The sequence below is a fragment of the Paramormyrops kingsleyae genome, chromosome 18 (genome assembly GCF_048594095.1).
Source record: "Paramormyrops kingsleyae isolate MSU_618 chromosome 18, PKINGS_0.4, whole genome shotgun sequence".
Taxonomy (NCBI): domain Eukaryota; kingdom Metazoa; phylum Chordata; class Actinopteri; order Osteoglossiformes; family Mormyridae; genus Paramormyrops; species Paramormyrops kingsleyae.
The window spans coordinates 14,763,146-14,774,883 of record NC_132814.1 but is presented as its reverse complement, the minus strand read 5'-3'; the positions used below and the strand labels follow the sequence as shown (position 1 = coordinate 14,774,883).

Genomic DNA, 11,738 nt, shown 5'->3' with positions numbered 1-11,738 from the left:
CAGCCGTTGGACCTTTATTTTAAGGGGGGTCCACCCATCCCCATAGCCGATTTCTTTTACTTTAATATAAAGTTAATTTTTTAACAATACAAGTGAGAACATTATGGTATATCCGCATAATTGTAAATTAAACAATCGAGAGTAACTCGTTTTACATGGTTAGATTACCGAAATGTATCTTTAAATCTGTTACATTCCTGTGTAGTGTTGGCCGTTGGTGTGCTCCCTCGATTACCCCCAACACCCAGAGCGGAAAAAAACGCTGCGAAAGGTCGTCGCACCATAATGGGTCACAACAAAGGAAGCCAGTTTAGCTGAGCTGCACTGAGGGGTTTGATTTTCCAGCCCCATTTATTCATTTTACAAGATGGTGACGAATTGCAAAACCCACTGCAGGATAAGGTCATGCAAACCGAGTTTCCACGTTTAACACGTCCGCCACGCGTTTTTTTGGGACGGCCAGTTTTCCACAAGGCGGCGGCGTGCTCGCGCGTGTGATTAGCTAGCCAGCTAGCTATGGTTATTTATCGGTCGCCGATCAACATTAACGATCTGTTTGCATATAGCTACAGGTCCTAGCAGTTTTTCGTTAGCGACCGACTCGTCAGCTATTTTATTTAATATTGTAATGAGCGCGGGATTTCGCGTGGAGGTTGGTTACGGGCTAAACCAGGATAACGTGATGCTGTTGGACTCATTGATTCCGCTGGTGCGCTAGGAGGACTGCTACAGTTCACGTTATTTAGCCAGTTGGCCACCCGGTGGCATTATGCAATTATGTAGGTGCGTATAGCATTTTATCGCTATTAACTTTTTACCAATCAATAGAACCACACTGATATAACATTTTTGAAATCGTGTTCATTTCTAAGCAAATTTACTAACAGTAACATTTCAAGATGGATAAAAAGTCTTTTGACATCGTGCTGGACGAAATAAGAAAGGTATTTATGCAACATTTAAGAATTAGTTATTCGATTGTAAATGTCACGTTTTGGGGTTTCGGGATTCTTGTGTTTAAAGTATAAATGTACATTTCATTCCTGGTAATCTGGATCACGCTTGTGGTGTGTCCCCTCCCGCAGTGCATTCTGACAGATCAGAGAATCAGGGCCATAGAGCTGGTGCACGGCTATTTCTCCAGCGAGCAGGTAAACACGGCTCCGGTACCCCGCTGTCGGCTGCCCGCGTAGGTGTGACATGACGCGCCGCTCTCATCCGCTGCAGGTGACGGAGATGCTGAAATACTTCTCCTATGCAGAACCGCAGAAAATGGCCGTGAAAGCTATGCAACATGTGAGCCTGACGTTTTTATTGTATAATTAATACAGAAAAGTATTTTAAAAATACTTTCTCGAAGTAAAAATGCATTTAAACCAACAAATTTGAGTGATTGACGTAATAGAAACTAACTAACAATTCATGAACGCAATTTTTGTGACCTAGATAGACAAAATTTGTTTGGTAGTGGATTGAGTCGGAAATGGTGTTGTGAGATTTTTCTAATAAAATTTAATTAGTGCCACATTGTAAGTGACTTTGTAGCTAAATCTGAGTTTATTTGATATATCTGCTATAGTTTCATGCAGGTGGAACGTGCATCTGTAACTGCACTGTAAATAAACCTGTTTTTTTTTCCCCTCCATTTTCAGAAAATGGTTGCCATTCCAACAACTAAGGTGGTGAACATACTCAACTGTTTTACATTTTCAAAGGATAAGATCTATGTTCTGGAGTTAATTGCTCTGTAAGTCCCTGCTTCTGCTGGATGATGACTGTTTGCCACGCTAATACATCACCTTCGATAAAAGCATCAACTAAATTATTGTACTGAACCTCTAATGTCATGAAATTATTTATACAGATGCTCCTCAATTTATGATGGGGTTATGTTCCGAAAATCCCATCGTGAGTTGAAAATATCGTAAGCCGAATATGATGTGAAAAATAAGTTACCATATGATACGTTGTAAAACACCATATTAGATGTTTACTGTTGCGATCGCTATAGAGACTGGAAGCATTGGCTGGGTATCAGTAGAAAGTATTGAATGGCATATCGCTAGCCAAGATCAAAATTCAAAGTTTGGTCTGATGACTACAGAGTGTGGGTCACTATCACACCATTGTAAAATTGTCAAAATATCGTAAGTTGAACCATTGTAAAATGAGGAGCATCTGTATTGTTAAAAGAAATTTTATGTACATGGTGCAGTGAGGTATGGAGAGTGTGTGTAGCGGATCTCAGGCCTACTGATTTTTGTGCGACTGCAGGAATATATCTGACGCACAGAACTACCGACCGGTGGAGGACCTGTTCCGCTTTCACCTGTATGAGAAAAAGCGCTGCCGTAGGATTTTAGAGCAGGTGAGACAAAATACCATTCAGCAGGTCCTGCAAGAAAAGCTTGCTGCTGAAGAATGAGGCGTTTTTGAGTTATTCTGAAGAAAATCATGGTGTTACTAGTCAAATGCTTAGATAAGAAGTTGCTGGGGGGGTAAATTCAATTCAGTTTATTTTTATATAGTACCTTTCACAACAGAATCGCTCCATGGGGCTTTACATGGGTGTGTTGTGATACATTACAACATCATTAAGAGAGTATAATACAAAAATGGGGAAAAGGGAAGATAAAGTAACGGCAGAAAAAAAGCCAGATGCCAACAGAGGAGAGGAACCAAAAACTCCCAAGTAGGGAGAAAAAACACCTCTGGGGGTCCAAGGTCAACTGGCTGCCCAACCCCCACCCTGGGCATAGGTGTAAATTATGGGGGGGTGCCCTCCAATAATTAGAACTGGCCAATACAACCCCCCCTACCAAAAAATTATTATTTTATCATGATGAATGGGTGGGTACCTTAGTCCCCCTAATGTTCCATCCAAAGTTACCCCCCCCCCCCTCCCCGCATGCTAACATTATAGGAAGAAGACAGAGTGGGAAAGAGTGGGCTTGCTTGCTAAAAGCAAAGTGTAAACCGTGGTCAAGGTCAAAGCCGAAGCCCATCAGTGAGTCAGTTCTCCATGCCGGCATGTGTAGGGTGGCAGACTGAAGGCTGCACCCACGATGCTGCAGTTCCTAAGTCACTTTCAAGTAAGACAGAGAGTATGGGGGCTCAGAACCGGCCTAGACACAGCAGCAACGGCACCCACAGCTACGCTGTGATGTGTGTTAAGTTGCAGGTAAGCTAAACTGAAGTAATAGGTTGTCAGTCGATATTTAAAGACGGAGTATAATTTGTTCTTAAGTTTTTAGATAAAAAGTGTATCAGTGCTTGCTTTGAGGGGATGACGGTGTTCATCTGTAGTTCTCGGTCTGGGTCTCAGTCTCCATTGTCCCGCAGGTGTGCAAAGTGGGTTGCAAAGCGCCGGTGGCGATGATCTCGTCCTGCGGGATGATACCGGGGAACCCGTACCCGAAGGGCAGGCCGAGTCAGGTGACCGGAACCTTCCCCGTGAGTACCTAACGGATCAGCTTCCTGCTTCCGTGCCACATACGTCTGCTTTTACACTCCTTCATTGTAAAAGTAAAAAGTCATAATTGAACTGAGCAGCACAGTAAAACACGTTTTTCCTTCCAGGCTAATATTTTCATTTTAAATTTCTTGGTCATTGACAGTGTCAGTGACATTGAAAAGGCTTGTGGCAGTTGTAGGGCAATGTGTGGCTCAGCCAGTTAGGACACTGCGTCTGTAACCAGAATGTTGCAGGTTCAAATCCCAGGGCTGGCAGAATGATATCACTGCTGGGCCAAGACACTTAACCCGAAGTGTTCCTGCTTTCTCAGCTATACGTTGCTTTGTTTAAAAGCATTTGCTAAATAAATATAAAGTATTAGATATATGTACAACCTAGTAGGACAGATTTCAGTAATTTCAGATATCTATGCGATTGAGAGACCATGTGACATTTACCTGGTTCTTTTATCCAAAGCAACTTGCAGTAGAAGGAAGGGTTACAATATATGTGTGGGATTTGAACTCACAACCTTTGCATTGTTAGCGCAATGCCCTTTTGGCTCGACTACAGGAGCTACACTAGGTTAAGGTAATTTGTTAGTGCTCGTTTATACCCATATGTTTGGTAAACATCTGTGTGCCTCTGCCTGTCCGTAAAGGGAATGCCGGCTCGGAAGGAGGGGGAGGAGACGGGCAGCGACGGGAAGGGCATCGCAGCCCGGATCCTGGGACCTTTCAAACCGGTGAGGCGGCTGGTGGAGCGGTGAACCGCGATGTCGGAGCAGTGATCTGGGGGGAGGACGCAGTCATCTGACCATGTTGCTCTGTCCTCCACCCCCCCTCCCATCCCAGTCTCCCTCCACCTACAACCCCCACAGGCCGGTGCCATATCCAATCCCGCCGTGTCGACCCCACGCCACCATCGCCCCAAGTAAGGTCGCCTTCCTCTCTGCAGTGCAGATCGTTTGGGTTAACCTTTTTTTGCAGCGCCCCCCTCCCCTTACAAATATGGAGCTGAAATATGGAGTTGTAAAAAAAAGGAGATACGTTGTAAGCTTTGTGTAAGAGGGCCCACTAAACAATGATGAATAATGATGATATGCGTTGTGGGGGCCTCAACCTCTCGCCTCTTTCGCTGGTCTGATGGGAACTGTTCACAGAAAAGCTCTCTGCCCCCCCCCCTTCCTGCTCAGGTAGGAGCAACAACGTGGGCTTGATGCCTGTCGGAGGGGTCATCACTGCCACGGTGCCCCCCCCTCCGTACAGCGCCACACCAAACTCCGCAGGTAGGGGGGTGTCGATGCAGAAGTGGATGCTTTGCCGGGGGGGGCGGGGGGGGTGGTGACTGATTGGTTACAGCGCTTTTCGATACCCCCCCCCTAAGATGAGTCACCACCCCCTAAGCTTATTCGGCACTGATAACCTTAGGCAGGCTAACCTTTCCCCGGACGTTCAGGCAATGCCCAACCACACGGTGGCACCCTTCACAGTTACTGGGGCCTTTGTGTCCAAGTGTATCGTGTCCTAAATTGTACCAGGGCCTGGCAAACCTGAGCGTTGGGAGTTGGCCTGAACTTCGCCGCCTAACCCGCTGCTGTGAACCCCCAGGCTACCCCGCCAAGCAGCCGCACGCATCAGATCTGGCTTTGCCCGCTGCCTCTTCCGGCCTGCACGTCTGTGTCCTGACCTTCTGAACCTTGACTGATCTTTGACCCTCGGAAGTTTGCGCTGCTCCGCATAACGCTGGTCTTTTCACACGCTGGTGCAGCTTGTCTGTGTCTCTGTATAGATGTATGTAAAGGAAGAGAATATACAGACTGCTGAATAAAAGCAAGCACCAAAGTGCAGAGACACAATCTAAAATGAGAGGAAAACAGATTATTTATGCAGAAACATATATATATATACACTGTGTGTATGTATATGTATATATATATATATATATATATATGTATATATATATATATATATATGTATATATATATGTATATATATATATATATATATATATATATATATATATGTATATATATATATATATATGTATATATATATATATATGTATATATATATATATATATATATATAAAATTCTGTATATATTTAAGTTTTTGGGAAAACGGGGTCCCTGAAGCAGTTGCAGGTTAAGGGCCAAACTCAAGGGGCTTAACAGTGAAATCACTCCGCTGACCCTGGGTTTGAACCGGTGACTTGATCACGAACACAGCGACCTAAACTGCAGCCTAAACCCATGCTTTTTTTTTTTGCACAATTACCACATTCAACCAATAACAATAATAGTGGTAGTAATCACTAATTCGTGGTAGTTCGTGGAGCTCATGCTTCCTGTTAACGACCGGATACTAAAACCGGACAGATTTGGAAGGACCTGCACCATGTTTCAGAGTCTTAATAGGGAAATTAACTAATGGGAGGAATGATGATGGGAAACATGTTTAAAAAGGGAAGATATTCTGAACGTCTGTAAACCCATGCGTGCCCATTGACGCCAGCATTCTATTGTTTAGATCAGGGTTGGCCAATCTTATCCGCAAAGGGCCGGTGTGTGCATATTTTCGCTGCAGCTCCCTAATTATATTACTAATTAGAGGACTGATTAGCTGAAGAGTCCTCACACCTGGGTTTGAACATATGATCTAAAGGTTATCCCAAAAACCCGCATACACACCGGCCCTTTGCGGATAAGATTGGCCAACCCTGGTTTAGATTGTAGTTCCTCTGTGTTTATGCCCCGGCTGGCCCTGCATCAGGAACCCTTGTAGACTGGGGCTTCAGGGCCTGAACACGCTCGGCCTTTTCCATCTTGGCTGCACTTCTAGCTTTCAGCTCTTTCACGCAGCTGGCGAACCTGAATTTCTCGTATGCAGGGATCACGCGGAACATGTGGGACGTTTCTGTGCTGTCAGTGGAGAAGTTTATTGAAGATACTCCTTGGATGTTTCATGATTGAAAGAGGCATATAAAAGGAACAAAAATAAATGGAAAATGAAAAAATCCTTTGCTCAATCAGAATTGACGATGTCTAAAACTTGCCTCTCGCTTGATTGTAAATCAGGTCTATTCCAGGTAAAACTCCCCAGGGTATGATGGCTGTGGTACCCTGATTTGACCCCTTTCTCCAATGGCAACGCTTCCCTGATGCTGTTGTTGGTTCAGAGCAGGACCCATCTTTACTGATCTCATTGTCTTTGTCTTCAGCTTTCTCCCGACCAGCCAGTCAGCAGAACAACACCCCCGGCACGCCAACTCCGTCCTCCCACGGCTCCAACCCCTCAACTCCATCCACGCCACACCCACCCAATCCTCCATCGTCCCAGGCCCCGCCCACAACCCCCATCACGCCCGTGTTCCCAGGTCTTGTGCCCTCGCAGAACACGGTGGCCGCTTCTCCCTCCCCCACCTCCTCCTCAGTCATCAAAGGCCCGCCCCTTTCTGCAGGCCCCGCCCACGTCACGCCCTCCCCTCCCAGTGGCCACTCCACCCCCGTCCACCAGTCGTTTCCGGGAATCTCCCCCTCTGTCACCCCGACGCCCTCAGTGATCAAGTCCCACACACCGTCGGCCACCCCTTGTGGAACACCAGTGCCCAGCGGGGGCTATTCCCCATCCCCCTTTGGGGGCATGTCGCGCTCAGGAACCCCGTCGTCCATGCCGACCCCTACCTCAAGGAGCTCTATTGACCCCTCTCCCTCCCCAGTGGGATCTGTTGGATTACCCCCTTATAAGGGTTATCCCCCAACCGAGGCCCAGCCAGGCTCCCCTTTCCCAGGGCTGCCCTCCCTAGTCACAAACCCCGCCCAGTCGGTCATCCGCAGTTACACGCCCTCCGCCCCCTCGGCACGAACCCCCACCCCCAGCCAGCCCCCGACCCCAGGCCGCTCCACCCCTGGCCTGCCGGCTTTCTCAACCTTGCCTCCCGGTCCAGCCTCTGCTGCCCCCAGCCCCAAGCCCTCAGGTGTAGCTCCCCAGGCCGCTAATCCGACCGCCTTCTACGGCGAGCAGCATCTGAGTGCCCTGCCCCCTCATGCCGGCGGTGGCGGAAGCGGCAGCAACAGCCCTGTGCCCTCGGCCTTCAAGGGCCCCTCCCGCTCGGGCACGCCCTCCCTCGGCTCGCTGATGCCCAACTCGGCCGCCGTGGTGCGCTCGCTGAACATGAGCCGCTCCGACGGCTCCCCTCAGACCTCCCTGCCCAGCCCGGTGGCCATGGCGGGCCTGCAGGGCCTCACGGCCGCCCTGGCCTCCCAGTCAGCGGGCAGCCCTGCTCCACACTCCCTGGCAGTGCCCGCCTTCCCCGGCCTAAGCCCGTTCTCCTCCTCTCCGTTCTCAGGCACCCCGCCATGCTCAGCCCCTTCCTCTTCCTCCTCCTCTTCCTCCTCCTCTGCTCCCGCTGCCTCGGCAGCGGCATCTCCTACTTCGGCCTACGTGGGCCTCCCTCACTCCTCCGCTCCCACCCCGGCCCCCTTCGGCCTGGGCCTCACCACGGCCCCCTCCATATTCCAAGGCCCCAACCCTGGCTTCCCAGGGTTTGGGAACCCCGGCCCTCAGGCCGCCGGTAGCCCCGTGCTCTCTCCATTCATGGGGCTGCCTGGATCCGTCTCGTCCGTGGCCACGGTGGCACCCCTGCCAGCTGCCGCTGTAGCCGGGGTCCCATCTTCCACCCCGGTGCTGCCCCGATTTGCCTCGGCCTTCAGCTCCAACTTTAACCCTGCGCTAGTGCCCCCTACTGGGTGAGTGTGAGAGCTACACACACACATACACATGCCTTTAATGACTTTCAGGTGCTACTTTACAACATGGAAAATTTTACACATGATAAAAATTTAATTAATTTATAACATTGCCAGCGTGAGCAAAAAAAAAAATGGCTGCTTGTGAGCAATCATTTTCCGTGGTCTTGTAATATTACTCACTTTCCTGAGATTAGTACAGGGCATTTTCATTTGATAGGCAGCAGTAAGGCATTCAACCTCTGCATTCCCACGTCTTTCACTAGCGGTCAGGTGATTCAGTGAAACCTTTGCTCTGTGTTTATCTCGATAAGATACTGGTGGGGAACTCGCGTCGTTAAATGACTCTTGTCTTTTACGATTATTATTTTCTTAGATGTGGGCTTTATATATAGCGGAGAAGTTTCCTGAACAAAAGCTGTTGATTTTTTATTTGCTTGTTCATGCCTAGGTTGACTGGTGGCCTCCAGACTCCAGGGGGCGCTGCGGCCTTCCCAGGGTTACTGTCTTTCCCTGCTGTGCCGGGCTTCTCCCCCAGCACCTCCCCGGCGGCCCTCTCGGGGCTGCACAATCCCGCCGTGCAGTCTGCCCTGCTGCAGGTATGGCGATGGTGTTGTCACGGCAGGGGGCGTCGTGGGTACGGCTAGCCATCGGCGACGCTCATGCATCCCTCTGTCCCATTCCAGGCCCACTCCGCATCTGCCCTGGAGAGCTTCCCACCCCAGCCCAACGGCTTCACCAATTACCCACCTGCCCCAGGCACCCCCTTCCCGCTCCAGCCAGGGCTCCATCCACAGCTAGGGTGGCAATAAATCTGGGCAGTTAGGCTCCTGGCACAGATAAGTGATTGTGATTTCAGACCCCTTGGACTGATCTGAGGATCTCCTGCCAGAGGAACACTCTTTATGTATGTGTGTGTGTGTGTGTGTGTGTGTGTGTGTGTGTGTGTGTGTGTGTGTGTGTGTGTGGAGAGAGAGAGAGAAGGAGAAAGAGGTATAGATTGGTATAGATTCTGCTATTCACATCATCAGACTGTTTGTACTGCATTTACGTTTAACAACAGGAAAGAGCTGTTGATTTATTCAGTCGACTGGCCCTTTTTAACTGCCATTAAGATGAAAACATAATTGTAATGTAATGGACACAGTAACGGGTATTTAAAGAAAGTCGTACTGTTGAAGTTTTTAAAAAAAAAAAAGAACTAAAGTTTGACACCACAGATACATACAGTGATGTATGTACAGGAAATGAGTGGTGGCAGTGGCATGATATGTTAGCAATGTTACAGAACTGAATAGGCTATACTGTGAGTACATTTTCAGGGCAATACTATATTTTAGTATTATTTTAAAATAGAAGTAGCTTTCCCAAAAAACGTGAATATGAACTTGTTTCACCGTAAACGGTTTACCTAGATTTTTTTTGTTTTGTTTTGCATTCTCTCTCTACCATCCCTTTTGGAGGGGGGTTAACGTTTTTGTTAGTTCCACGTGGCGTCATTTTTCACAAGTTTTTTTTTTTTTTTTTTTACTTTCATCACTATAAATACACCTTCGCTGGACTTGCGTGCCAGCTGTACACAGGGCGTCATATCATTGTCATGTTTTTTTTGTCTTTTTTTTAAAAGTATTTTGGTTGTGTTTGCGTGTCTGGGGACTTGGGTGAAACTGGTGTTAGTCACCTTTCTTACTAAACCTCCAGCTACATTAATTTCCAACATGACAATGTACTGTACAGTGCTTTGACTCTTTGATCTGTATCTGTTTTTTACTGGAAATTTACAATGAACATGGCTGTACAAATATACTTACGGTTTACGGTTAGATTTTAAAAGAATTTGTAACACTTTACAGTGAAGGCACAGTAACTGTATTGAATTTTACCCTCATGGTCTGATAAATTAAAGCTTTCTTGCAGTGTTTTCTCGCAGTACGTGGTCCGTTTACTGTTAAAACTCACCTGAACCCATTCTGTATCAGCTTTGCTTGTTAAGTGGAGGGATTTGACGCCTAAATTTGTCTCTGATAAGAATAAACAGCTAGACACTAGAGATTTTGGACCCCATGAAAGAATATTATGTTGGGTCCCGAGTTCTGACCAATCAAATTATGTTCCATATTTTTTAGGGTCCGTTTCTCCAGCAGGGGTGGTTCTGGAGGGGGGGCAATGACCACCGACAACATGCATGCCCCCCCGTGGCCCCCTACGCTACTTGGGTGTGAAATAAGTGTATTATTATTTACATTTATATATGTCGGCTAAAATGTTGTGCACTTTGAACAGGCGAAACGCAAACGTAAGCACATTCTCTTGGTGGACTCAACACAGGTGCGGGGGGGTGGGGGTCGAGTCGCTTCAGTTGGTGAAAAGCAAAAACAACAAGAGAAGCAAGACACACTGAACAAGAAACATTAGTTTCTTAATGTTGGCAATCTAGTGTAAGTAATACTTGGAGGACATTAAGGTCAAATGGCCCCGGTAAAAGAAAAACTGACCCGTCTGCCCCCCCTTTACTGAAATCGTCTAGAACCACCACTGGGCGTGCAATTACGGTGCATACCACACTTAGAATAGTACCACATTACAAAAAGGGTCCCTTTTGGCAGAAATGAATGGTAATAACTCATTAATAAAAGGAAAACTGTTATAACTTGTTTTTAATTGCCTATTAATGATTTACAAAGTGTTACGACCTCATTAATAACTTGATCATAAACAAATTATAAACCCTTTTAAAGTCGTACCAATGGAGCAACTTACCACCATTTATAAATTCAATCTAAATTTCCTATATCCAGATATACTGGAGTTTGGCCAAAATACAACCAATACATTTAATTAAAACAAATTCACCCAGAATAGGTGTTGCTTTTGTACTCAACATTGTTTACTGGTCTTTCCCCACAATGGTATGGAAAAATCACAGTCCCAACACCTCAACATGTGGATAATGGATATTATGGAAAGAAATCTCAGGGGATAATCAGAGATTATGCAACATCATGAGTCACTTTTCCGGAAGCTTATCGTTTCATCAGGCCTATTTTGCTCGGCACTTCACAGCCATTTGCATCAGTTAAGTGTTATTTTAAAATACTGTCAGCCTTTCTAATCCCGTTCTACATATAGGGAACCAGCAACTAAATGTATTTCAGTCATGGTTAGAGTGAACATGTTTACGGCGATGATGTCGGACAAGGGTGTCCTGGACTGGGTGACGTCACGTGAAAAACACCTTCATTCATTCATTCATTCATTCATTCATGTCCTATCCAACATTGCAGGGGTTTGGGGTCCATCCTGGTAACAACAGGCGCAAAGCAGGGAATATCCCAGGAAGGGACACCAACCCATCACAGGACACCATCATTCACAATCTAGCTAATATCTAATACCATAACAGAGTTATTATTTGTCTCTCAGACCAGAACAAAAACCAAATCTTGTGACCCCATCTATGAACCCGTTTCCCTTCTTCGTGGACAGGAATGGTTGCATTTTAGCTTTGTCTTCTTCCCCAGTTTGTTAAAACCTG

General features: G+C 46.8%; 1 protein-coding gene across 3 annotated transcripts; it reads left to right on the top strand.

Annotated features, from left to right (window-relative positions):
- The first annotated feature begins 35 nt into the window (after window positions 1-35).
- proser1 (proline and serine rich 1) lies at window positions 36-10,132 on the top strand. 3 transcript variants are annotated; one of them, XM_023805374.2, is made up of 12 exons: window positions 37-944; window positions 1,086-1,151; window positions 1,228-1,296; window positions 1,653-1,747; window positions 2,275-2,368; window positions 3,343-3,453; window positions 4,116-4,199; window positions 4,309-4,387; window positions 4,650-4,742; window positions 6,676-8,203; window positions 8,655-8,802; window positions 8,890-10,132. In XM_023805374.2, the coding sequence occupies exons 1-12, from the start codon at window positions 900-902 to the stop codon at window positions 9,013-9,015; spliced, it is 2,538 nt and encodes an 845-aa protein (XP_023661142.2). In that variant the 5' UTR covers window positions 37-899; the 3' UTR covers window positions 9,016-10,132. The 3 variants fall into 3 exon arrangements, with proteins under 3 accessions (XP_023661143.2, XP_023661142.2, XP_072558195.1); XM_023805375.2 differs by lacking the exon at window positions 4,650-4,742 and having other exon boundaries at window positions 36-944; XM_072702094.1 differs by lacking the exons at window positions 37-944; window positions 1,086-1,151; window positions 1,228-1,296; window positions 1,653-1,747 and adding an exon at window positions 3,039-3,181.
- The last annotated feature ends 1,606 nt before the right edge of the window (window positions 10,133-11,738 follow it).

Coding starts and splice junctions, on each gene's coding strand:
- proser1 (XM_023805374.2), top strand. CDS start 900: ATGGATAAAAAGTCTTTTGACATCGTGCTGGACGAAATAAGAAAG. Junction 2,369..3,342: donor GCCGTAGGATTTTAGAGCAG/GTGAGACAAAAT, acceptor ATTGTCCCGCAG/GTGTGCAAAGTGGGTTGCAA. Junction 8,204..8,654: donor GCGCTAGTGCCCCCTACTGG/GTGAGTGTGAGA, acceptor GTTCATGCCTAG/GTTGACTGGTGGCCTCCAGA.